General features: G+C 42.1%; 3 protein-coding genes across 5 annotated transcripts; 2 read left to right on the plus strand and 1 right to left on the minus strand.

The window, feature by feature from the left end:
• Positions 1–2,709: 2,709 nt before the first annotated feature.
• On the plus strand, positions 2,710–10,963 carry vwa7 (von Willebrand factor A domain containing 7; the record flags this gene model as incomplete). Its single annotated transcript, XM_083984548.1, has 16 exons — positions 2,710–2,958; positions 3,140–3,373; positions 3,632–3,728; positions 4,603–4,737; positions 5,004–5,199; positions 5,817–5,986; positions 6,763–6,875; positions 6,983–7,099; positions 7,339–7,548; positions 7,954–8,086; positions 8,215–8,367; positions 8,482–8,574; positions 8,672–8,952; positions 9,293–9,429; positions 9,559–9,718; positions 10,385–10,963. The coding sequence occupies 16 exons, from the start codon at positions 2,710–2,712 to the stop codon at positions 10,961–10,963; spliced, it is 3,057 nt and encodes a 1,018-aa protein (XP_083840674.1).
• Positions 10,964–13,510: 2,547 nt separating this feature from the next.
• Positions 13,511–17,804, plus strand: LOC310996230 (sodium- and chloride-dependent GABA transporter 2-like; the record flags this gene model as incomplete). The annotated part of the gene is made up of 12 exons (XM_083985613.1): positions 13,511–13,625; positions 13,992–14,079; positions 14,170–14,302; positions 14,381–14,515; positions 14,596–14,699; positions 14,807–14,931; positions 15,718–15,830; positions 15,924–16,061; positions 16,309–16,411; positions 16,858–16,958; positions 17,088–17,258; positions 17,718–17,804. Exons 1-12 carry the CDS (start codon positions 13,526–13,528, stop codon positions 17,802–17,804), a joined length of 1,398 nt encoding a protein of 465 aa, XP_083841739.1. The 5' UTR covers positions 13,511–13,525.
• A 787-nt stretch (positions 17,805–18,591) lies between these two features.
• On the minus strand, positions 18,592–27,951 carry LOC310995798 (CLOCK-interacting pacemaker-like). 3 transcript variants are annotated; one of them, XM_083984932.1, is made up of 4 exons: positions 27,663–27,951; positions 23,614–23,796; positions 21,672–21,886; positions 18,592–20,878 (listed from the first exon to the last, which is right to left on the minus strand). In XM_083984932.1, exons 2-4 carry the CDS (start codon positions 23,786–23,788, stop codon positions 19,862–19,864), a joined length of 1,407 nt encoding a protein of 468 aa, XP_083841058.1. In that variant the 5' UTR covers positions 23,789–23,796; positions 27,663–27,951; the 3' UTR covers positions 18,592–19,861. The 3 variants fall into 3 exon arrangements, with proteins under 3 accessions (XP_083841058.1, XP_083841059.1, XP_083841057.1); XM_083984933.1 differs by having other exon boundaries at positions 21,681–21,886; positions 27,276–27,951; XM_083984931.1 differs by having other exon boundaries at positions 27,276–27,951.
• Positions 27,952–27,954: the final 3 nt, after the last annotated feature.

The following is a 27,954-nucleotide window of genomic DNA, read 5'->3' on the forward strand; positions in this document are numbered from 1 at the left end:
TAAAATTTTATTTTTTTTATTAATGCAAAATGTAAACTGACTAGTTCTTCTTTTGTAGGTTTATTGCACAGCCCAAAATATATTTCATTCATTTGTATTTTAAGGGTGTGTTTAATTCCTGGCATTTGGGGTTGATAAGAGTTTTTATTGTCTGTTTGTGGTCGTCACATGACATGTATTTTCCATTGTCTGTTGAGGTTTGAGAGTTTTATGAGAAACTGGCATCAACCGTGTACTGGCGTTAACCATTCAGCCCCCACAACAGTTAAAAGTGGAAGGCCAAAGGTGTTGATAGGCATGACAGGATGAGAGCGGCAAAAAGACATTCGTTGGAAAATGGGAAGTAAATTCCCTGAAAAGGATCTTCACTAACTTCTGCAGTCTGTTATGACTGTTAACTTATATTGTTATTAAAATATAAACAACACACACATTAGAAGTTAGAGTAGGAAGAGTAGGTGTATTTGTAACGTGTAAAGCAAAGCATGTGGTTGATGTGATAGTGGTAAAACTGGGTCGTGAGAACGAAGCAGAAAGCAGTGTGATAACTTTCGGCACAGAAAAGAAGCGGTTACTTTACCACAGGTGAACAGGAAATGTGCATCTACCTGACCTGCAGTTCTCTTACTGCAAATAGTGAGAGGGGGTAGAAAGGTTTTTGTCTTTCTGAAACTACGTGCATGGTGACACGTACTGCCTTAATATTTTTGAATTATCATTAACTGCTTCTGTAGGCATGTGGTCAAGTCTCCCAACAAATAGTTTCAGTCTGCGAATAGTTTTTTGGGGGGTTTTGCACAGAGTCACACAAACAACGACAAACACAAACTTTTCTTTTTCCTCTTTTCACCCCTTAACTAAAACAGGATCAATATCTTTGCCGTGGAAAACTAGTTCAGTTTCTCAGCTTAATCCCTGAAACAACAGAAGACCACGGCTGAGAAACACCCCCAGTCATTCACTTTGTGTCCTTTTACCACATTCGGTCGCACGGACTGAAGTTCAGCATTGTCACACAAGCGTTGGCTGGCAACTGATGCTCTTCTTTGAACAGCCATTAGAAATGTGGGTAACTATGGAGAGAGGAAGGAGTGTGTAGTGTTTGCAGTTGTGAAAAGCAGTGTTTTTTGGTGTCACTTGGAAAAGCGAGAGTGATGGAAAGAGAGTGGGCAGAGAGAGAGGGGGGGGTAATATATGCAGCCCTATTGTGGGGAATCAATGCACCGTGCAATAATGGGGGGTAAAGGGGGGGCACAAGCCTGACGGGATGTCCTCTGTCTCATGGTGTGCCCCCCTGCACTAAGAAACACACCCAAGAAGACCGCGCCGAGTCAACCAGACTCTCATCCGAGCTTCTTCCATTCACATGTTGGTTTTTTATTTTTTATTTCCGGGGAGCCAGCCAGAGACGAGGGCCCAAGGGCAAACAAATGTGAAGACTCAATAACTGTGTCACCCAGACAAGAATGCTGTGATATCAAGGAGCGCTTCCTCTTTTCACAGGTTGTGGTGGGCTACGTTGTTATATGAACGTACGTGTTGCGTTGCGTTACGTTGCGGTGTGCTGTGCCTGCAGCTTCTCTGCTAAATGCGTGTCCGGACAAAGTCTAAAGAGACGGAGTCTGACAGGATGAACTGAGGTGAGAACATTTTTATTCTATGCTGAAATTTGTAGATTATTAGTACAAACATGAGGAATTTTGTTTGCAGGCCACCTGGTAATGTAGGAACGAGTGGTTAATAATGATAATGAATAAAAACGTGCATTTCTGCATTAAAACATTACAAATATCCTTAGTTCACATTCTTTAGCTGTGACGAAGCTGTAAGTTACACTGTGCTAACATGCATCAGTATGTGCAAGTATGAGAAGCTGCTTAAGGTGGAGATATACGGGTTAAAAATATCAAAAACAACAAAGTGTGTCAGACATTGCATCATTCCTGTTGAGTGAGTGAAAGGAGGAGTCTGGGTACTGTGAATTTAAGGGACCACGCCAATCAATTAAAAGTGATTTGTGTGAATGGAGGCCGGCCGAGCGGAGGGAGCAGTTTGTTTATAGGCCTCGTGCTTTGTTTCAGTGTCTCCCTTGTGAAAGCACAAGACTATACCAGAACAAAACCAAAGTATTGTATGTGAATAAAGTGGACAAAGAACAATAGGAGCCTCTGTACAGACAAGGCTGGGAAAAATGCAAGGAGAGGTTTTAGGGAAGGGAGGGAAGGGGAAGGAGGGAGGTGGGGGTGTTAAGGAGTGGGCGATGACAGGAAGAGACACATGGATGATCAAATCAGCACAAAACTTCACTGAACAATAGAGGTCGGGTCATTTCATATCCATCGTTCAGCAAGCAGGGGTTGATTTGATGCGACAAAAACCATAAATCACCTCATGATGGAACATTATTTTCAATGTGCATCTAAACAGCTTTGAAAATACCAAATGAAGCATTCACAAAAAAGTAACATTTATCAAAGCTCAGCTATATTAACTCAATGGTTATTTTTTTTGTATATGAAGAATGGGTCAGATATGTAAAGTGACAGGTGCATCAACTGTACAGAGCATTATAGCACGTTTAGATTTAGACTTACTAAATGCAATATACTTGGATATGTATTTTCTATTGCACCTCAGTGAAAAACCCGCAGTTTTCCTTTATTTCGTGCAGGTGGGATGTGACCCACTCAGCCTCCTCTCCTGGACACGATGTTAACGGGCAGAGGAAGACTCTGGGAGGGGAGTGGGAAGCTGTTGCGCTGGTTTATCCTCGCTTACCTTCTCCTCCTGGCTCTACCGGCGTGCACGGGCTTCCTCCCCGACTTCTGGTCTCGAGTGTTAACGCTGTCCTTCGATTCGCACACGCACCAGTACATGACAGAACAGGCCATTCTCAACGTCACCATGGAGACTCTGACGGCCGCAAAAAAACAGCAGGGGAATCAATCAGAGGAGCAGGTGAGCTGACGTGTGCAGTGAGGATATTAAAAACACATAACTGTAGTCAGCACTGATGCGAGCCAGTGAATGATTATTATTTACTATAATAAATAACGTTCATATCATCCATGTGATAATATGAAGCACACACCTGCATCTCATTCCTTTGATAGTAAAAATCAGCCTGTGTTTCTCTCAGACCAGACTCGGTCGTGGCTTCTGGAGAGCCGTGAGAGAGGTGGTGAAGTCCAACGCTGCCATGGATTCCCTGAACTACACCAAGTTGGACCCGGTGTACCACTTTGATTCAGAGCGCGTGGACAGCGCCATGCTGATGTTACGGCAGACATGGGCTCAGACTCTGCTCTCAGTTCGGGCCAAAGAGTACCAAAGTGCTCGACAGAGCCTGGGCCAGCTACTGCACTCCCTGCAGGTACACAGCAGCACTGCCATTAAAACAGAGACAATGAAAATGATTTGTTATATTCATTAACAATAGTTACGCATGACTTTGAAACAGCGATGTGTTACAATTTAAAAACAATCTCCTTAAGCACTTGCACATACACACAGTACGACTGCTATTTTGAATGCAGAAGAAATCTATACATATGGCTTATGATCTATAACACTTAGCACTAGTGAGGGTTTTGCTTCGACATACAGTAAGTAAGCCATTGTCTTTTACCAGGACTTCTACAGCCACAGTAACTGGGTGGAGATGGGCCAGCAGTCCATATACCTCCACCTGCTGCAGCCAGAGGAGCCTGCCATCCCTGTGGCTAAAGGTACTTCACATGCACATCTGTGATTTTACACCACTGCGCATTAAGTGACCAAAGACGGCCTCGCAGGCAGCTGAATGCCTTCGTCAAAACATGTTTTGTTTTCTCAAGATAGCACGTTCTTAAGGTCAAAATATGATTTTGTGAAGTCACTGTGACTTTCAACTTTGACCTTTGACCTCTGACTACCAAAGTCTATTCAGTTCATCTTTCTCAAATGAAAGTTGTAAATTATATCAAATAGAGTTTCTGCTTCTTTACAGATATATTTCAATGCAGCGTAATAGGCGTTTTCCTCTACTGCAGAGCATCAGGATCATCAAAAACAACACAGATTTGACAGCTGCCCTGTTCTGTCTTTCCTCTTCTCTCTAACCCTCTAACCCTAACCCTATGCTTGTTAAAGTCACGTAGACACACAAACAAAACATGCTGCCTTAAAGCTTTGAGCTAAACACATAATTTGTCAAAGCAGGTAACTATAGTCTAAGGCAGGTTCCACAACCACACCTAGAAACACACACACACACACACACATACTATAACAACTACGGCAGTGGAAACTCTGACTGTACATTGTTATTTACATACCGACGACAAAAAAAAGAACAAGTCCACAGGCATGTGAGTGATCAGGTGATGGACAGAGGCAGGAAAACACAAAAAGCGAATCAGTATTCACTTTAGAGGAATTAGCTGAATGCATAATTATCAGATAATGAAAATCATCTGAGAAATTGAATTATTTTTATTATTTAAAAGCAACTAAACTTCCTAGGTTGACCATTCAAAGCAATCGAAAAACAAATGCTTAAAAAACGTTTGACAAGGCAATAATTTGTCATGATGATTTTTCACTTCCCGTCTCGGTCCACAGAGGACACTCCTACCTGTATGGAGTGCTTCAGTCCCACCTGTCGTGACAACATCCTGCCAGCGCTGACGAACACAAGGCAAGACCAGCAGCTGCTCACCACTGGCTACTTCAGCACTTCACCTCCAAAACCTCCAGGTATGAGAGTACGGCTTCAGCCACCGACAGCTGCAGTCCTGCAAAAAACAAACAATGAATCAACAATGTGAATTAAAGGGATAGTTCACCCAAAATTCAAATTTCACTCATTATCTACTCACCCTCATATCGACTAAGGGTTGGGAGAAGTTGCAGAGTCAGTCAGAGCCAGTGACATTTGAATTTTGGGTGAACTATCCCTTTAAAATCAATAGCAGTTTCTATATCAAATGTTTTAAAGGCTTTTTTTTTCTTTTACTCTTCAGGTAAATGTAGTCATGGAGGTATTCTAGACAGGAGCCGCCATGTCAAAGCTAAAGGTGGCATCAACAAGGACAGCACGTCGCCCCTCTTCTCCCCTCACCATTACCTCCATGTGAAAGCTGCCACTTTGGCCACCGAGGCCACGCTGAGCGTCCTGAGAGACCTCCGAGACACTGTGGGTCACAAAACCTTCCTCCGGTAAGTTTCAACTTGAGTCGTCTGAATAGAAAACACCAAAGTCTGGAGAAACTGTTTGAAACACTTAATAAAATATTTGGTGGAAATATTACAATGGACCCAATGGTGGCCCGGCTACTAGATCTATTACCAAGAGGTATGGAAGGAAGAGCCAAAAAATATCTCTTACAGATACTACTAGCATCAGCAATTAAATGCATTACAGTAAGGTGGTTGAAGCCTGACCCTCCAACACACAATATGTGGACTGAAAAAATAAAGGAAATATATCAAATGGAACAAATAACATATTCCCTGAGGCTCCAAAAACATTTATTCACTAAAAAGGTGGAGCCCTGCTATGGGTATACTGATATAATTTTATTTATTTTATCCCATCTTGCTTTATTCTATTTTATTTAATAATAATATTTTTCTTTGTCACTGTAGTCTCCGTCTCTTTTGTTGTACCATAACTGTTACCTTGTGTATGAAACAGCAGATATGATGATTATGATTCTCTACATGATTTGGAATGAAACTTAAATAAAAAACTAAGTAAAAAAAAAAAAGAAAACACCAAAGTCTGAGACAACATGTAGTATTAATGTGTTTTCCTTCTAAACTTCCCCCGACAGGCTCTTCAGTGTGAGGCAGGTCCCTGCTTTAGTGTTCGTCTTGGACACCACAGGCAGCATGTTCGAGGAGCTCACTGCAGCTCGTCTCCGGGCTCACTCCATCATCCAGAGCCGCGCCGACAGCCCCGGGCAGCCTGGCACCTTTCTGCTTGTGCCCTTCCACGACCCAGGTGAGGGCACAGAAGATAGCTGTCACAGCCTGGGATGAAATTACAGGATGTGGAAACATCTGCCTAAAGAGCTGGGCAAAATCACTTTCCTAAAACTCCCCCTTCACCGACTTGCTACCAAGCATGTGATGAACTCACAATTTATTTTTCACCCATCCACCAGGGGATCCTAGCGGGATTTTCTTTTTCTTTCTCCTAATTTTGCACTTTTCTTCTCACAAATTCACGACTCATTCATGGGCACTTGGCTGACCCTCCTCTGACTTCCTGTCTCTCTCTAAAAGGAATTAAAAGCCCCCCCAAAAAACTCATAACTTGACCTTTAACTTCAATAGCTATTGCATTGCTGCACTGTTTTCACTGGTTGATTTGATTCATTGGTATGAGATAAAAGGTCACAGTCACATCTGCTCTGTCTATTTTGTACAGTGGCCCTCAAAGCTCAACGTAGGCTACTACAACTTTAGACAACACATGCAGATAACAATGCTAAATATTCAGTCTAACAACACAACAGAAGTGTGTTACCAATCTGTATGTTTCAGCCTTTTATACAGCTGCATGGAAACGTGGCTGTCAGAAACCATACCCCCAATTTGATTTTGACAGAAAGATCACAAATGAGTGAAATTCATGCTGCTGACTTCTTGTCCATCTCTAAAAAAAAAAAAAACCCTGTGAATTTCAGTACGCTATCCCCAAGTTCACCAAGGTAACAAGCTGGTTAAATGCATCCTAACAGCTGAATACCTTGTCTGGTGTATTGTGCTCTGCAGAGGTAGGACCAGTGTACGAGACCGATGACCCGAACCAGTTCATGCAGCACATGGAGAACCTGATGGCGCTGGGAGGAGGAGACGAACCAGAGATGTGTTTCTCTGCCGTTCAGGTAACTTCATACGCTGTTTGAGTGAACTGATCAGGTGCAGTGGGGTCTGGACTGCAGGTGTGAATTGCAAGTGGCAGGTAATGTCACGTTTTCCTTTGTGTTTACAGCTGGCTCTCACCCACAGTCCACCACTGTCAGAGATCTTTGTCTTCACCGACGCCTCCCCTAAAGATGCACACTTGTATGATGCAGTGAAGGCACTCGCACTTGAGAAACAGAGCAAGGTGGGTTTTACTTTTAAAGATTATTTCTCTGCAATACAATATGTTGTCTTAAGTTGCTTTCTTTCCGAGTTGATCAGGATACAGTAACAAATTGGGATCTGGTAAATGAATATGGCATTATTTATACTGCTTCAAAGGACTATGAGCAGCATGTAATTGTTTTCTTTTCCCTTGCAATACACTATGCAATGAAATGTGTCTTATCTTAGTCGTATTTCTGATTTTAATTTTTCCCACAGGTGACGTTTCTTCTAACTGAAGACCCCAAATACATAACAGAGACCAAAGGGACGAAGAGGAAGAGGAGGAGGAGGGAAGTTTTGTCCCCAGATCGTTTCTCTCTCTACTCTTCCCTGTCCTCCCTGTCAGGAGGACTGACTATATTCACCACCAACTCCGACATCCATAAGGTCTCTGCCATAGTGGAGGACAACACGGCTGCAGACAAGGTAACACCAACACCGCAACCTGCTCAAACACTGATCAACTCAAAGCTAAATTAGAGCTTATCATCTTGTAACTCTTCAGATTTATCCTGTGAACCACTGTTTTTAACAACTAAGCCACATCTTTACTACTGAGTCCTTTGTTCATATTCCTATTAGTAACTTGCTTACTGATCATTTGCACCAGGCAAATGTATGGCAACCACCACATTTCTTCATATCAGGAGGAAACATAGTTTGGTCATATTTTTGTAAACATGCTCCTTCTCTTTTTAAGAATAAAATGTGATCAGTCATGTCGTGTGACCCATTTTTAATTTAGAAATATTGACTACAGGCAATTCAAATCTCCCTGAGAGTGCACTGAGATATGTCAAGCACATTTCCTTCATTCACTTTCCACTTCAGGTGACCCTCCTCCATGTGGACAGCACCGAGGAGCTGACGTCCTCCCACTCCTTCAGAGTTGACAGCTCAGTGAAAGATGTCACCTTACACATTACTGGTAGTCTGACAGAATGTGTCCTTACCAATCCCTCAGGTACGTGCAGAGCAAAGTTATAAGATATACAGGAACCTAAATCTTGTTCGCATTCGTTTTTTTAAATTTATTTTTCTAATATAACAGATGCAAAATGTTCAGTTACCACACCTCGTCTTCATTTTCAGACCAAAGCCAGGCTCTGTTGAGGGAGCAGGGCCCCCTGGCAGAGCTGGAGCACTTCGAGGGTCTGTATCGCATCAGCCTGCTTCCCCCCATACAGTCAGGCCAGTGGAAAGTCTACACCAAGAGTGACGGACACCTCACATTCAATGTGATAGGTAAAGAAAAAACCATGCTAGACAGTGAAAAAAATCCAACAGATATTCATTTTTGCAGTAGATATTATACAACTGTAATTTAGACAATCTGCACCTTTCGATCTGCACCACCAGGTGACAGCAGTGTGGATTTCCTTTATTACTTTGCCACTGTGACCAATGAGACGCACCCAGGCCTGGCCAGAGTAGAGGGAAGTCCAATAGCAGGTAAGGTATTGATATATAATCTGTGACGTTTCTGTGATGATTCACAGTAAATCCGCTATTTAACACAAACTCTTTTTTACCTTATTTACCTTCCCAGGCGTCCCTGCCTTTCTGGTGCTGGCTGTCATAGGCCTGTCTCCAGAGGACGGGGCGTCTTTCAGTCACGTGACGCTGCTGGGAGCTCAGGGGGAGACGCTCCGGGAGGTGACGCTGAACTCCTCTTCGCCGTCATCCTACTCCGTGGACGAGCTGGTGGGACGGGTGGACTCTGTCCCCCGCGTGCCCTTCTGTGTTCAACTCACGGGCCGAGACGGCCGAGGGAACAAGCTGGAGAGGGTTTCCACAGAGATGGTGCAGCCCACTCATGTTCAGATTCAGGTAATCTATGGCAGTGTAACAAAAGACACGGGTTTCCCTGGTAACAAGGCAGAGGTCAAAGCTGTGACTCAGATGTTAAATGTACTTTATGGATGTATATTTCTCAGTTCTGTCAAACAATCATGATTCTTGGGTGGTGAAGAAGCAAGAATTAAAACCAACAACACTTTTATTACCTACAGCAAATCAGCACTTGATTCAGTTTCATCTTATTCTACGGAGCATTTTAGCATCTTCTAGCTAAACTGTATTGGTTATAAGACCTGTAACTTCACCTTTTCATACAGTTTTGTGTTGAGAGATCGTCCAATTTATAATATTACCTGTTTTCATACCTCAGGTGTCGTCAGTGCCTCGTCTGGTACCTGGTCACAGCACAGTGGTGGACTTCCACATCCTGAACCACGGCCCAGCCAGACTCTTCGATCTGAGCATCGATGACGACTGTGGATATGTTCAAAAGAGAGGACCTCACAGGTAGGGAAAAAAAGAAAACAGTCCCCAAATAATTCAAAAAATACAATCACAATCATGTGTTCTGTAAGATTTTTCTTATTATGAATAAAGCAAAATTACACTTTAAAAGTCTGGGTTTCTGTCGCTCAGGTTCCATGTCACAGAACAAGGGTCCTTCCACGACCAGGTGAACCTCCACACTGCTGCCACAGCTCAGGCAGGAGCGACCGTCACTCTTACACTCACTGTGCGAGCTCTCGACTCTGCAGATTCAAACTATGCAGTTGCCTACCTGACTGTGGTCCCCCCGGTGAGCATTTACTGACAAGTCATCTTTTCGTAGGGGTGGGAGAAAAAAAATCGATTCACATAAATATCGCAATATCTTTTTTGACGATTTTTAAATCGATTTTTTATTTTTCAAAAATCTTTTTTTTTTTTTTTATATTGTGCAATGTGCATTTGTTAGCCTTTTTTACATACAGAGAGTACAGGTTTTGAAAAGGGTTTAAGTTCACTTTATAATGGAGTATGTTAATTTATAGGCTTCTACAGTATTTGTGTGCAGATAAATGTTACAAATGCAGACTAAAAATCGAGAGAATCGGCAATATCGTAGAATCGCAATTTAAATCGAATTGCCATCCAAAAATGGGCCAGTACAGTCAGGAGGGCAGCATCACCTGCTGGAGGAAGCTGTGCCCGCTGGCAGAAGGTACTGGCTTCTACGACTCAGGAGGATCTGTTGTAGCAAAGACAAGGCAAATTATTTCAACCGTATCGTAGGATCGCAATTTAAATCGAATTGCCATCCAAAAATCATAGAAGAATCGAATCGGGGGGGGAAAGCATACCGTCCAAGCCCTATCTTTTACTTCCTGCATTAATCTTCTCTGTTTTTGTCAATGTGAAGTTAATTAATCAGTCTCAAACACAGATTATCTCTCTCTGACATCACCTCCTCTTCCTCCCGTAGGACCCCGACACGTCCCCACCATCCTGCTCCGCCGCAGGAGAACAGTCCCTCTGTCCTGACGTTTGTACGCAGTCAAACTGGAGTGCGTCTGTGGTGGTGTCGGACAGAGGACGCTCCGGCCTCGCCGCCCTGCAGCTGCAGAAGGGCGAAGGCACTCTGACTTTATTCCTCAGCCCACCACCCACAGAGGAGAACATGGGAAACACCCAGCCTGGCTCTGACCAACAACATGCACACGGGAACATAACTACCCACAAAGGTCACCACCACCACCATCAACACCACCACCATCAACACCACCAGGCCAGATTAGAGAAGGGAGACTCCCCTTTGAATGTGTCGCAGTGGGTCCTGGATTCATCTCAGCCGCTGTGGGTGAAGTACACGTCCAGCTGCTGCTCTGCTCAGGCAGAGCTGCTGGTGTGGGACACGGCTGGAAACATGAAGCGCTGCAGTCTGAGGCCTGACCAGCAGAGGCAGCTAAGAGACCGGAGTAAAGAAACCAGTGGAGCTGGGCGCATTACACTCACAGGGATCTTTTTCTTTGCTCTCAGCCTGCTGTGGTTTCCTCTGCTTTAGCCTCATTTGTGATTACTACTAATGTTTTGCAGGTCAAACAGATCTATGTGTTGATCACTGGGTCCCAATTTTCCAGATAAGGAGTTGATCACAGAAGAGTGGAGGAAATAAAATTTAAAAAAAATAGTCAGTTCACTTCATAAAAAAGTGTCTTTCATGATTGCTGCTACTGATCAAGTGTTTGCTTCTGTCATTCTTAAAAAAGTGCACTGAATAAAGAATGAATAATTTGAATATTTCTGTCAATAGCTTTGCACTTTCACCTGGTATGCTCTCATTTTATTGTTTTATCCAGGAAACCTGTGGCAACTATACAAAGTAATGTAATAATATTGAGTTTTAGATTGCGTTTAACATTCATCCTCACAGTTAAAACCCTATTGGCAGCATTTATATTAATTACAAATGGAAGAAAGATACCCCCCACTTGATTGTACATCACAAAAAATACATATAGGTTTGTTGCTCAGTAGGAATATATTCAAACTGGTGTAGTTAGAGATGATCAATTGATATTTGTGTTTTCAGGCTCACAATGAGTTTGAAGTTACACTTATCTACAACAGTCTAAGTCGCCGTCTGTAGGAAAGGATTTGTGTGAATGTAAACAGACCTCATGTACTACAGCTGCTGAAAACATTTGAGGTTTCAAGCTTGGTTTGTTTGTGAAAGTTGTGCAACTTGTCAACGTTCACTTGACACGTCACAAATTCCACAGAAAGATATTCAGAAACCAAGTTGTCCCGCTTAACCTCAACTGCTCAATTTACCCTGGAAACAGCTGTTCAGTTGTTTTGACAGGAGCCAATGTGGCTTCTCAAAACCAAACCATATGGCTGCTATATGCAGATGAAAACTGATAGGCTGAGTTTGGTAAAGATCATTCTGAGTTTGTTTTGCATCTTTAGGAAACCCTGAGGAATATTTCTGCTAAACTACATAAATGTTCCATATTTCAATCTTGTTTGATTACATTTATGACCAGATGTTTTTTTAGAGCAACTTATCATCAATTTTTACTTGACCAGGAGATAGGTTACATTTTAAATGAGAACTGATTAACTGTCGGACGGTTACTCATTACATTACACAGAATTAGGAGTGAGGGTACAAGCAGGGAAAACCTGAACACAAAGCCCAGAGGTTAGGAAGAAGAAGAGGACTGGGTTCTTCAGACTGAGCCTCTCTGGGAATGTTGGATAAACTATGTGCACCACGATACAAGCAAGGAGCGGTGGAGGAGAGGGGACACTGGGGCAGTAAGGCTGAGTTTCTCCTGGCTGTTGCTGGAAATGTTGTCGGCCTGGGCAACGTGTGGAGGTTTCCTTACCTCTGCTACAAAAATGGAGGGGGTAAGCATGAATTGATGCTCACTACTTGACGTCCGAAATGCGTAGTACTACTGCAGCTGTGTGCATTGATGTGGACTTTGTAAATTCAGGTGCATTCTTGGTGCCGTACCTGGTGTTTGTGGTGACTTGTGGCGTCCCTCTGTTCCTGCTGGAGACCACCGTGGGCCAGTACAGTCAGGAGGGCAGCATCACCTGCTGGAGGAAGCTGTGCCCACTGGCAGAAGGTACTGGCTTCTACGACTCAGGAGGATCTGTTGTAACAAAGACAAGGCAAATTATTTCAACCGTTGTAGGCTACAAACCACAAAAAGCTAGAAAAACAAATTCCAACGACCAACTTTCTCTGGAAACCTTTTTGAAATGATGACTAGCTAGCTATATGACTCATTTCCCCACTGTGGGAGAGTTGTTCAGGTCAGAGAGTTCAATGCCTCAATGTTATAATCAACATTGGAGGGATGTCACACATTACCAACTCAAATGGAGGCCACACAAACTTTTACAAACCATAGACCTACATAGGCTGATGGCTGTCAGCACAAGGCAAACATTGACAAAGTAAAACCTACCTGCTCTCCCTGGCATAGGTCCAAACTTTTTTTTTTTTAAAGAAGAAGAAACCAACCTATAGGCATATTAATATTTAAACATGGGAAGTAGAACATGTTTCATTTGCGTCATGAAACTTATCAAACTCAAGTCCAACTCACCAGATGTTAGCAGCAGCAGCCTGCTCCGCCTCAGCACCAGGCAGCTACTTTGGTAGCTAGCAGCTAGCATGATGACCATAGCATGATGACACACCTGTGTAGGCCATCTCCCCGCTTATTTGTTGGCAGCATTGCATTGTGGGTAATGTAGTTTGCTAGTTTCTGACCACAAACAAGACATAATTTTTTTTAACATCCTATAAAAGTTCAATGCAATAGAAAATGCAGTGCAATCTAAAAAAAATGCAATGCAAAAGTTAAATGTTCCCTTTTTGTTTTTAATTTTAGTGTGTAAAGCTTAAAGTAGCCTAATTGTTTTTAGTATTCAATTTCATTATTAAATTCATTTATTTGTGTTTTCATCTATTTTTAGTAGGCAGTTTCAGTCAGGTTCCAGGGATCATGAACAGTCAAAGGTTCGGTAACTCAGGGTTTTCTACTGTGTGTGTGGCCCTGCAGGTATCGGTCATGCAGGGCAGCTGATCCTCCTCTACAGCTGTATGGCCTACATCATCATTCTGGCCTGGGCTTTGTTGTATCTGGCTTTCTCCTTCAGCTACGAGCTGCCCTGGTCCAGCTGTGACAACTACTGGAACACAGGTGTAATGAACACTGTCACACAAACACACACACACACACACACACACACACACACACACACACACACACACACACACACACACACACACACACACACACACACACACACACACACACACACGGGATATAATGAAAATATCTGGACGGTTCACTTGTGCTATGACATCTGTATATTTTAATTGCTTTTAATTTAAGACCCTGAAATTGCACCAGAGATTATTAAATGCATCTCCATTGAGGCTATACCTTTGAATCATTCATTATATTCACTGTGCTTTTTTTTTGCTATCATAATGAAAGAATGCCACAGAGCATTTAAATGATTTTAAAATTTTGTTATTGACTGAGTTTTTACAATCTTTTCAGACGACTGTGTGGACTTTTCAGCAAGAAATAAAACTCTCCAATGGACCAACCAGACTAACTCGACCTCTGCTGCAACTGAATTCTGGGAGTAAGTCCATCATAAACAAACCAAGCCTCCAGATTTTTCTTCATGTGCCATTTATTTGACATTTTATTATTGTTTTTTTCCCCCCTCCAGACGACGAGTCCTGGCTATCTCAGGGGGGATTGAGGAGATAGGCAACATCCGGTGGGAGATTCTCCTGTGTCTCATTGTCATGTGGATCACCTGCTACTTTTGTGTCTGGAAAGGGGTCAGATCTACAGGAAAGGTATTCAAGCCCTAAACTTTGGTAGATGTCTGTAGCTACAGTGTATTTACCATTGTAACATTTACCTTGTTTCTCCAGGTGGTTTATTTCACTGCTACCTTCCCCTATGTGATGCTGGTAATTCTTTTGATCCGTGGTCTATCTCTTCCTGGTGCTCTGCAAGGAGTGTTGTTTTATCTTCTGCCTGAACCCTCACGACTCATGGACCCACAGGTAGGAGACTTAAAGTTATGTCCTGGCGGTGGGAGTGGACAGATGTAGCCTACTCACTGTTTTCTGCTTTGTTGGGCCAGGTGTGGATGGAGGCCGGGGCTCAGATCTTCTTCTCGTACAGTGTGGGCGTGGGCTCCTTAATTGTGCTTGGCAGCTACAACCATTACAACAACAACTGTTACAAGTAAGGTTATGTCAATGATGTCAATGGTTATGTCAATCAATGTGTGTCAATTCTGAACTGATCAAGAGCTAAGTATATGGACCATGCACTGTATTTTTGTTTTGCAGAGACTGTCTGTGGCTGTGTTTGCTGAACAGTGGGACCAGTGTGGTAGCTGGGTTTGCAGTCTTCTCAGTGCTGGGGTTCATGGCTCATGAGCAGGGCGTCCCCATTGCAGAGGTGGCTGAGTCAGGTAAAGAAAGACACACAGGAGAGATGCAACCTCCACTGAGCACTTCCTCCACCACTGGTCCATGATGGGGAGAATCTCTTCTGCCCCCCTGAGGTCAAATTGAGGCATGACACTATAGCTTCAACCTGAGGCTGGTTGTTGACATACAGTACTTGTCATCTGTTTTACGCTGTGTGAGTTCCTGCTCTGGTATGCAGTGGGACACTTGCTCCGAGCAGTGTCCATCCCACAGACCCAACCAGTCATAGGCGGTGGCTCCAGCTGCCATGTTTTGGGTGTGATTCAGGGCTACGCCGGGGGGTAAGGGTGGGAACGCTGCTGGGCTGGTAGTTTTCTGGTTGGTGTTGTGGTGCTTGAGTTCTGTTTGCAAGGGAAGGAGTGTGGCTCACTGTCATCTGATGTGGTGCATGGCCAATGAGAGGGCTACTCTATGTAGTTGTAGCCCTTGCATGTTGTCTGGGCAAATGCAGCCATATGCATGAACACACATCTGATCTATAATTGTCAGACATAACTCATATAACTCAAACTGTATGTGTCTGTCTGTGCTGGATTTTTGAATCTGCTTGGCCCCACTTTTTGTCCATCTGACCATTTGAAATAAAAACTACAAATGATCACATAACAATACAGTCCCTTTGGCCCTGTGGGTATTTAGGGTTTTTCCTTTACAATTTGCAATGTGAGCACCATTTTCCAGATCTTACATTGCAACGCACTGAAGAGGAAGCCTGATACAGATAGTTAGAGATGATCCGGATCCATTCTGCTGTTGTTTTTTTCCAGGTCCAGGCCTGGCGTTCATTGCGTACCCTCAGGCTGTAGCCATGATGCCTGTGCCTCAACTGTGGTCCATCTGTTTCTTTGTCATGCTCATTCTCCTGGGCCTGGACACACAAGTAAGATGTACACAAACTCTTTAATTATTTATGTTTTAAGAACCCATTCTCTTTGTAAATCTACTCATTCCTTCTGGTCTGTTCTGTGTTCAGTTTGTCGCCATGGAGGTGGTGATGACCTCCATCATAGACATGTTTCCTAGTGTAATGCGCAGAGCAGGCCAACGGGAACGCCTCCTCCTCCTCTTCTGCCTCGCATGCTTCTTTTCTCAGCTCGTCATGATCACTGAGGTCAGGGCTTTGTCTCATGCCTACATTTCTTATTTATTAATCCAATGTGCCTGTGCATTCCTGTCCAAATATAGCATATGTGTGTGTCCTTCATTTATTTATTTTATCATCATTATAAGAATTTATTTCCACGTTGTTCTGAATTACAATAAGGTATGAATGTGAAAATATTGGCCCCAATAGGCTTCCATATATCTGAATTGACATCTGTGTTAATATGCCTACATGTCTCTGCTGTTGTCCTCAGGGAGGGATGTATGTGTTCCAGATGTTTGACTACTACGCTTGTAACGGAGCCTGCATCCTCTTTCTCTGTGTGTTTGAAACTCTGGCTCTGGGATGGGTGTTTGGTAAGTTTGCTGTTTTATCCAATTGTATGTGTTTTATCTTGAGTAACCTTCTGAGGTCTCTGATGGCTTCCTGTCAACAGGGTTTCAGCGAACACTTTATGTCCGTAATCCCAAGGTTTGATTGCAAATTGTTATTTTTACACTTTGTTTCTGGTAATGGAGCAGGAGATACTCCAGCAATATCGTGTAAAGACTCTGGATCCGCCATGATGCAACCATGAGCAATTCTTTTGTTACACTCACCCTGTCTGATAAACAGTCTCGACATCATCAGGTTTATTTCCCAATATTTGACACATCTCCCCCAGAACCACAGCGAGCATTATGCAACTATTTTCACAGACTGGAGAAAAACTTTTCCCTTTAAATTGCATCAGCATCCTTGTATAACATCTGGCCACATTTGGTCATTCTATCATAATTATCCAACCTCATCTCCCATCAAGGGGCCGAACGGTTGTATGACATCATAAAGGACATGACAGGTGTGCGTGCAAACCCATTCTTCAAAATCTGCTGGCTCTATCTCACACCACTGGTCTCACTGGTGAGTCTGGCTTTCACTTATACATTTATGCATTATAAAAATCTCTCTCTCTTTGCATCTGAATGCAACATTGGAAAATTGTGCCTATAACATCAACAAAAAATAACTAGCTCTTTGTTGTTTTCTCAGGGATCTTTTATATGTTCTTTGGTCGAGTACCAGCCTCTAACCTTCAATCGCTGGTACGTGTACCCATCCTGGGCGTATGTGCTGGGCTGGCTACTGGCCCTGTCCTCCATCCTGGTTGTGCCAGGCTGTGCGTTATATAAACTGGCAACTGAAACTGGAACCCTCAGTCAGGTGGGACAACTGTGTTATAGATTAAGATAAGAGATAAGATCAGACACATTATTTTTTCATGCAACCATAGTTAATGCATACAGAAAAAATAAAAAGTAAAAGTACTTGTAAATGGAATTTGGCTATAGCACCAAATATAAATTATATAAATAAATATTGCATTGTGAAATAATGATGAAATCAAGAAGCAATGGTGAGAAAGTCAAACTCAGAATAACTCATGTCAGTCAGATCACACACACGTAGTCGTTCCTGCGTTGGTATTATTAAAGAGGCTTGGCACAATGAGAAAGACTCAGATTTTCATCTACTAACTAAGTTCATTTTTGTCTCGCCACTCCAACTATGCAATAATAAACCCATATTATGCAACCAACCAGGTGAAAGTGAAAGTTTAGTATTGAAGAATCCAGGTTAACCTATCCCTTAATCTCTTAGCGTGTCCATCGCCTGTGTCAGCCTGAACCTGTCTGCCCACTGACCCAAAACAAAGAGGCCAAGCTGCAGGACATTGGAGGGGAAGCTCTACAGCGACTCACTGACTGATATGAAAGGTTATATGATCCTTCACCAACTGTGTTTCTGGAGCCAACAAGTAAGATCTGGCACTGGATGGGGTGGTAACTGATTGCAACATTAACAGGCATGTCTTGAATCCTGAGGTCTCCTTCTTTCAACACTGGATGACACAGTGAAACTCATGTTCAACAACTGTTTCACATGAGGTCACACTGTAATCACTCATATGCATTTTGATCCTTGATCCTCGATCAAAGCACGAGTCAAGTTTCTGTAATGTTTATAAACATTAAAAACCTGTGTAACTGCCAAATAAATAACTATTATGGAAAATAAAAATGCAAATTTTCTTGTAACAAGAGCGTATGCAGCTCTTGCACCTTAAGCCAACTCATTAGTTTAGAATAAATATGAAGAAGAAAAAAAAAAAGAAAATCCAAACCACAGCCACAGAGGTGAAAGTCCAACATGTGATCCATTTCTCCATCTCCACAGCTTATTACACATGTGGACTTTGTTGGTCCTCCTTATACTTTCTCACCTGACTTCCTGGAAGGTTTATGATTGACCTACATTATTTGGAAAAGAAAGGAACAGTAGTGCATGACGAGATTTAAAACACCTACAACCATCAATATAATCATATTAGTGCAATTTCAGCCACTGGCTGGTGGAGCACTTAAGCCTCTAGTGGCTAAGTCAGTATTACAAAAACAAAATGTTCGATAAATCCTGACTAAAAAAACAAACATTTTAAGAATAAAGACGCTTGGGTCTTGAGGGTTGCTTTTATGGCAAAAAAACAAACAAAAAATCTTTTCATGTATCACTTTATTTAAATACCTTCAAATTATGAAAAATACACAGTATAAACCACTTAAAATCTCATAAAGGTGCCCTGCTGGCGGCGCTGTCTGTCAGATGCACAAGCGCAACAAAACAAAACAAAAGGAAAAAAATCATACACGTGCCGCACATATAAAGTCACATGGACGACATACTTTTTCACATGAACAATTCTCACACGCTCACATTGCAAACCCTGTTCTGCCTGTGAAGAAAACAAATGACCACATGATGACACCCACAACTCAGTGGCTTGGTGCAAGAAAACACAACATCACAGTGAAAATGGACAAGAGCTGCTGCGTGAGAGCAAAAATTGTTTTACTGATCATCTCAGAGGTGCTGTGTTGAATTGCTTCCATTTTCACATGTGTTACATACATATAAAATTAACAAAGACTTCACTGAAGTAAATGATTATAATAACATGTGGTAATGATGATGTGCCCTGATAAAGCAAAAGGGGGGGAAAAAAGACATCAAAAAGAGTTTTTAAGGCTTTGTTGCACATCCTTGCAACAGTCCAGTGTAGTGCAGCCTGTGGTGTTGCAGGGGGATTTTCTCTGCAGCTTTAGCTCCCAGCAGTGTCTTAAGTACTTCTTTTAAGTGCCATTTTCTGAGAGCCTTTGTGTTCAGCTGTATTGTTTTGAAGGCACCATTCTTGGTGACAGCATACTTTCTCTCTCTCTCAGGTAAAATAAATGAGAAGAAACCATTTTTTCAACACTTATCTAGATGTATTCTTTTTTTTCCCTGAATAAAGTTAGTCTAGCGTGACAGAAAAAACAATCAAATGAACTGATAGTACACACTCACGTTGTCGTAATCGCATTAAGTACCACTTGTGTGTGTGTGAGCCAATATCCTCTTCCTCCTGGGGATTCACATTTGATTCTCACATAATCCTTTAAGTGGTTCACATGCAGGAGTGTTCCCCTGTGTGTGGGTTGATGAAGTCTGCAGTGGTGATAGAAGGTGTCTTGGGAATAAATTGCACTTAAGTACATTAATTATAAGGATCTGCCTTCAGATGTCAAACATTTCATTCTGGTGAAGGGAGACAAGACTGCAAGACTGACCTGCAGAGATACTTTGTGCAGCCCCTGTAGAAGAAATAGCTGCAAATAACAAGATAATAAAACATAAAAAAAACACATAATATTCTCCAAACACGGTGACTGGTGCTCCGCTGGCTGCCCTGAGTACTGGCTCTCCCTCTGAAGGCGCGGCAGATTGTGCTAACCAGTAGAACTGTCAGGAGGCATAAAGGTGACTTTGTCTGAGGTTTTCTCGCCGGCCTTGAGCCTCCTGCTCTGCTCTGACTGAGACCGCTGGTTCTGGTTTGGATCCAGCAGGGTGCGGAGAAGGCCGGACGGTGGCACGTTTGAGTTCCCAGCAGCTCCGGGCCTGGTGGTGTCACCTGCGCCGACGCTCTCCGGTTGACCAGCAGAATCCGGGTGGGACAGTGGGATTTGTAAATTCTGCAGGAGTTTGAGGTCGGGGTAGTTGCTGGACTCGGCCATGGCTCTGTGTAGACACTCCCAGGCCGTGATACCGTTAAAGCTGCAGTTGGGGTTGCGGGCAGCCTCGCACAGTAGTTCTGTGTGCTGGCGCAGCTGGGCTATGTCCCGCTCTGTGGCGTTGCTTTGTTGCAGCAGCTCCTTGGTGCGCAGCGTTATGTCCAACAGTCCTGACTGTTGGAGGATTTCTACTGTGTTGAGGAAACGGCGGTGGCGAGCACTGGTAGTGGTGGTGTTTTTGTTGGGTCCCCTGGCTGTGACGGAGGAGGAGGAGGTGGCGGTGAGGACAGTGGATACAGATGGGGAGCTCTGGCTCGATGACACAGAGGGGGAGCTGGAGGAGGACGGACTATCTCTGGGTGAAGAGGAACACGTCTGCCCAGAGGCTGAGACTGCTAATTTTGGCTGCTTATTAAGGAGTTGCTGAGGTGGACTCCTGTTCTCAGGTGTGTGATCACTCTTGTGCTCTGTACACACCCTCTTACTCAGATTCTGTGAATCCACGTTTGACGAGGATTTATCGGGTGGCTTCTTGCTGGGGTGTGGTGCAATGCGGGGGTAGTTGAAAACCAGCGGGCCTTTTGTTTTCTTTCCCGTGACGCTGGACCGGGACGAGGGCTTGCGTAGCTGCAGGGAAGATGGCAACAAGCTGGGCTGCTGGCAGAGAATCACACGAGGAACACCAGAGCTGCTGGTCTCCCAGCGCAGCTGACCTGTTTTTTGGATCGTGTCCGGCTGATGGAAAAGGTAGGAAGGGGGAAGCAAGTACGAGACAAGGAGAAAACAAGGACCCAGAGGGAAATACTATATTTTAAAGAGGTGTACGAGTACATTATAAAGACATAAGAAGACAATAAATCCTTACAGTATCAGTCCTTATCGGGATAGTTCAACATTTTGGCAAATTGGCCCATTGCCATAATCCCTATAGTCATAGCAGTAGGTTCGTTACCTTTAATTGTCGGTGCAAGCTATTTTTAGAACAGCGGAGCAGAGCCGCAAGCTGCTCAGAGCTACGCTACGGCAGCTAATGGGATTTCTTGGTTTCCCTCATCAAACTCATCAAATACACAATCCAACAACTCCAAACGCTCGGGTGGACAAGTTGTGACCTGCACATTCACCACGTTATGAGATAATAACAGAACGTTACGAGACAGAGTTATTTTCGAGGTATATTCATGCAAAACCGCTGATGCGCGTTCCCGTTGGGGACAGTTTTTCAGCAAGCAGTCTCTGCATTTACCTCTAAAACAACTCTGTCTCGTAAAGTTCCGTTATTATCTCATAGAGTGGTGAATGTGCAGGTCACAACTTGTCCACCAGAGCGCCTCCGTAGCGTAGCTCTGAGCAGCTCACGGCTCTGCTCTGCCGTTCTAAAAAATAGCTTGCACCGACAATTAAAGGTAACGAACCTACTCCTAAAACTATAGGGATTATGGCAATGGGCCAATTTGCCAAAATGTTGAACTATCCCTTTAACATCCAAATTCTTACTTTTGCTTCCAATCTAATAGCGTGTCTTCACCTGCCTTACCTGCTTCAGCACCATGTTCTTGATTATGTAGATGGGTGTGAGGTCACGGCCTGCTGCCATCTTTGTAGGATTCCCAGGATTTCCTTGGCCGACTTCTTGATTTTTACCTGGCTGCTGTGTGGGGGTTTGCGCACACCCGCTGCCTCTGGACTGGCTCTTGTTGCTTTGTTGATCCTCCACATCCGTCTGCTGCCAGTCTGAGCCATCTGCACGGGAGACAGACGAGTGAGAACTGAGAAATACTGACTGATAGAAGGATAGTTGAACTGTTGCATGAACCAACATTTACTTTATGTGCATAAACAGGGAATGAAGAGACAAAAACATGCTGGCATACACCTTGACCTACATACCTGAGGAAACAGGTTTTTCATGTACTTACAGATGACCATCAACAATGTCTTAATTAATGCTGTCATGTGCCCATTACATAACCTGCTGCTAATTCCCTTTGACCCATAACCTTCAATTCTGGCTGTATCCACTGTGTGTGCAATGTGCAGTGACTGTTGCAAGTTGGAAACCTGCTTTGTGGTCATGCAATTTCTCAAAATGCCCCGTGTTGACTCTGCTGTTAACCTCTATGGCCACCAGAAGGCACTGTCGGATTGGACACAACCACCTGAGTGCTGTCATAGCAACATACAGTACTGTAAATTACCTGTTTCAACACAGCACTGCTTGTACTAGCATAAGTAATGTGAACTATAGTATGGAATTACATAATATGTGACACTAATGTTTCCCATTGTTCTTTCTTATTTTGGACTGAATTGATGCATACATAGATTGTACAATAACGTGGCAAGACGACGTCTATCACAAATGTTATCACACCCTCATTCCTACCATTTATTACCACTGCATCAGCCATTCAACAGGATTACCAAACACCAAGGCTTGGATTAGATTGCCTCTTATCAGAGTCAAGTTTCACAATGTTGTTGCTTTAGGAATTAGTATTATCAAAGAAGCAGTTTTCATGTTTTGGCAATTTGGATTTGAAATTAAATGGTGGCTATGAGGTTGAAGTGCTGACTCTCTTTTTGCTACAGTTTTAGGAGAGAAACTGGTCTTTAAAGGGATAGTTCAACATTTTGGCAAATTGGCCCATTGCCATAATTGCTATAGTCATAGCAGTAGGTTCGTTACCTTTAATTGTAGGTGTAAGCTATTTTCAGTACGGCGGAGCGCAGCAGCAGGCTGCTCAGAGCTACGCTATGGAGGCTAAGGGAATTTCTTGGTTTCCCTCATCAAACTCATCAAATACAAAATCCCAAAACTCCACAGCGCTTTTGTAGACAAGTTGTGAGCTGCACAATCACCACGCTATGAGATAATGACGGAACGATACGAAACGGAGCCGTTTTCGAGGTCAAACAAGCACAGCAACCAACACCAGATCAAACCTCATCCTCTGTTTATGCACGACAGACTTTATACAGTCAGTCACTGGCTGTCAATAATTTGATAGAAAAAGTTCATTCAAGTGTTAAATTTGAGGTGTTGGGGGGTACTGATACTGTTCCTACACACATACGGTAATCTGATATTTTGTTTGTATGCACATAAAACCTGAAAATCAGCAGTGATCTTTTTGTCATTGTTTAATTTCAAAACCATGCATACGCCCTGTCATTTAATACATAACACTGTTTGTCATATGCAGCATATTCTATTTCATTACTGCCTGCACTGACTTGTCTTGTACCGATGTTTGTGGGAGTGTATTATTGTAGGTAGCTGTAGAGATTGGTTGATTCATAGATAGATAGATAGATAGATAGACAGAAGCTTTATTGTCTGTCACAAGTGAAGAAAGTCTTCTTTGACAGGCTCATATTAAAAACACTGAAAACAAAAATGTTAAAAAAACAACAACAACATTTATCATCATCAAGTTATATTTATGTCACATTTACTTTCAACCCACCAGAGTAGCCAGAGTCTTTTTCTGAGCTGCAGCGGGACCCCCGTCCGCTGGACTCATCTGCGTCTTTAGTGTCACGCATCGCCAGCAGAGTCGTGCTGTTGCTCTTGTCTTTGGCATTCTTGCTCGACAGTGCACAAGGACTGTGCTCGCTCAAACAAGGCTGCTCCTTAGGCATACTGGACCCTAGTTGGAAAACACATGATATTTATCTACATGCTGCAAAACACCGACATAAAAGTATAACTTATGGACATAAGTATAGAAAATGTTACTGTTAGATGCAAAATAATTAGGCTAGTAGTATGTGTAATAAGATCGACATTTGAAAACATACATTTCTACATATTGTTCTTAAACTTACTCGTACTGTTTATTATTATTATTATAGTACAACATAATTTAAATGTCTCAGATGACAACATTAACCACAGCCATTTTTAGCAACAACATTCACACAAACAGGTTAATGCTACATACTTCCTATATAAGTATCATGTTGCCTGGATTCTTTCCTAATCAGTTTGTGCCATCTATTGCACAACAACTTAACACCATTTTAATAGCTTTTCCAGTGTTTTTCTCCACATGAATCCATGGTGGCACATATTGATGGATGTGAGCGTTTCGTGTCTTCAGGGGTTGTAACCGTGGCAACTTAAACACAATGACAGCATGAGCACGGTCTCTAATAACACCTCACAGAGAAAACTGAGCCTGTAACTGTGTTGGTAAACCAAACAAAATGCTGTAATTCAAATTAACAGGGAGAGACATGTGTGTGTGTGTGTGTGGGGGGGGTTGTGAATTCATGTTTAGATAGAGGCAGCTTGTCTAAATTACTGCTGGGGTTTAATACTAATTTACTGACTCACAAGCACCTGCACGACAACAAATAATCTTTAAGCGGCAGCAGCTAAAATACGACTGTACATGGGCGATTCTTCAACTAGGTGCACTTTTAGCCATGTGAACTTGAAAAAAAAAAAGTTATTCAAAACTGACCTAACACAGTCTCATAAGTTAAAATAGTTTGTCTAGTTTTAAGATCTGTAAGAGGACAAACTTAGATTACAAGGCAAATTGTTAATTTTGTACATTTTTTCTGATCTGCGATGAACAAATGTCATTTCCACCACATCTCAATATACAACTGTTATTCAATTATAAATAACTTATACCACTCTAAAACTATCTGAGACCCTTTTTGTAACTATGTTTTACCATTTTTTCCATAATACACAATAATCATACATTTATGAATTAAATAAATTCAATCTCTTAAGGACCAACTGCTGAATTGTACACCTGCTACATCTGGAATTTAATATTGCTTGGGTAGGGGCTTTTTAGAAAATAAATAACTTGAATTATTATGTAAAGTGGATCATGACCTTTTAAATTGTGGAGATTTCTTTTATGTGTGTTGAGAACTTTTACAATAATTTTTTAAAATGTCTTTGGTGGTGGAAATGACAGGGTGTTGTGGAAATGACAACAAATTAATGTGAATGTATAGAAACAGTAGACATTTATTTGAACATTTCTTAAACTGTCATTAAACAAAACCATCCCTGGTTGTAGTGTAGTCTAAAAGCCAATATCTAAGTTCCATCAAATAATAGATGACAAAAATGTATTTAGTCCTTATAGGCCTGTGACCTTTCTGCTGCTGTCTTACGTGGCATCTTAAAAATATATAAATAAATGGAATATAACATATGATTATATTATTAATGTTGATTAATGTTAATTTAATATGTAATATTAAAAAATAACTACTCTCACAATCCATATCACTTGGACTTTAAGCATAAATGTCATTTCCACCACACTACTTTCTTTTCCACCACAGAGGATAATGTGGTGGAAATGATGGTGGTGGAAATGACATTTCTACAGTATTTTGTGAAAAAATGCAGACTAGCTTAACTGATTAGCTTTGAATTGATACTTAGGATTTCATGTATGCAAAATACACTTACTCAACTAAAAAAAAAAAACTTAAAAAAAACACCTATGAAGGTATAACATGTTTGGAAATGACGTGCAATAAATATATATACTGATCGAGCAACATTTATCTTAATTTTTCTTCAATAGTTGTTGATGAAATTGAAAATTCCCTCCATGTCCAACATGTGCTCTGATGTCAGTGTACATTGCCATAGAAACCATCCATACAATCTCTCAGAGAATTTTTTTAAGGGGACATTACAGTGCTGTGGTGGAAATGACCATGATACTGTGCGACAGCTATATTTTGGATAAAAAATAATATTGATGGCTGTCTTACATTAAACACTATAATGTGTTTTAGTTATTTTACTGATACTTAATTCAGGCACATTAGTAGTTTTCAAATAAATCACATTTTTAAACATTATTTTCATTGTTGAAGTTTAAAAGTCTGGGTGCGCGACAAGGGTAAAACAGTGATTTTGACACTTGTAAGAATGTTGAAAAGTATGAAAAAATTATAATAGAAAGGTGGTACATTTTTTCTAAGGTGGTTTTATTGTTAGTTTGACAAAGAAAGTGGAATTTATACAATATGATGTGTATTTTTTTAAATATGACCAAAGAACATAAAAGTGCCCGTAGTCTAAGAATCACCCACATATGTCCTCTCATTTTGCCTGCTAATGCCAACTGAAAAATACCTGATCATGTTGTTTAGAATATTATGAACAACAAAAATTATAAAAATGTTTTAGCTGATGCATAATAACATTAATACTTGTCACACAAGATTTTAAATTAATGGACACTAAACTACTGCACTGCAGTTCCTAAAATGGCGAAATAATGCACACAATTTGTCAGACAATCATAGTAGCTAGTACTTTTGCATTTCCATAAAATGTGGCCCTGCCTGTGAGGGGTTGAATGACATTACTGCATTTTATGATATAAATCAAAAGGAAGAACAAGTAGCAGTGGGAGTTTTTCAGGGGGGGAATTGAGCCCTGCACAAAATCATAACTTTGCTGTAGGGATCTATACATATTGACAAAGCAGATTTGCAATTCATATTCATTCATTCAAGCATTAGGCTATAAGTTTGTAACATTTAGGAAACATATTTAGGATACTGTGTAACTAGTCGTGTCGAGGCAACTTTAAAATCACAGCTTTCCCTCGAGGGACTGACTGCACAACGTCTGTCCTTGCAGAAGTTCACTAAGGTTTTCCTCTGATGAACACTGGTTTCTCAGCTTTCACGGTTGATTGACTTCATCTCAGCAGAAGGTGTGAGAAAGTTTTCGTGATAATATTCCGCGAAGGGAGTGGTTCCGTGAAGGCAGCACACGTCGCTCTCAGCTGAAGCCGCAGCACCACCCCCTCTTCCGTACCCCCCCCCCCTCCTCCTCCTGTTATGTAACTCAACTTTGGGACCTGCCCTCTCTTACATAGCCTATACACTTTCTCGCACACCGGTGGTAAACACGTCCAAAAAAAAAAAAAAACATAACAAAAACACACAGTTATCGACATGTTCATGTTTAACGACACCATGCGTGGCGAGCACATTGATAACCATGCATATAAATCGGGAAAAGTTATACAAAGAGTGGAAAAGCTCGAGAAGGAAGCATACAGATGTGGCACTATCGACGTGCCCAAAGATTTATTATCGCTCCAACCCACAGTGGAAAACTTACCTCCAAACGGGCAATCAATTACTTCTCATTAAAAAAAGCTCGTTTTTTCCGCTTGTGTTCCGTTCAAGGGAGCCAGACAACGCTGACGTTGAGTAACAGGACCATGTTGCAGTTGTTAACTGACAAATGTACAGTACAATAAATGAATCATTCTCGTCTTTGTCCAATATGAAGTGTGATAAGACTACAGTGAGGACGGGCAGAGCTTTTGCCAGCCATCCATCAAGCGCAACCAGAAGAGGAGAACGTACTTCCGGTTTCTTTCAACATAAAACTCACAATAATAAACAAAGTGCATTAATTTCATAAAATAACGCCAACGTGTCCGGTAATTATCAGCTCTATGCGGATATATTTTCCTTTATACATGCCTCAGACAGTACTTACCTAAACGTTTATCCAACAGTAGCAACTACCAAACTTTTATTTTGAAAGTCCGGTGGCTCACTCATCAAGCGAGCTTGACGCCGCCGTCTGACGCTCCGATGAAACGTTTAAGAGCACGGCGGAAATCGTAATAAATCAATACCGACACGTTACATCATTAGAGCGCGTGTTATTAAGCAACAATAGTGACACAAAGAAAGCAGCTCCCCCGTAATAACACAATTAAACACCGGGCTGTAAAGTAAGTAGCCTAGGAGGCGGTCTCTGCTCTGCCGTTACCTTATCTGAACCC

The sequence above is a fragment of the Trachurus trachurus genome (assembly GCF_905171665.1).
Source record: "Trachurus trachurus genome assembly, chromosome: 13".
In the NCBI taxonomy this organism is placed as follows: Eukaryota; Metazoa; Chordata; class Actinopteri; order Carangiformes; family Carangidae; genus Trachurus; species Trachurus trachurus.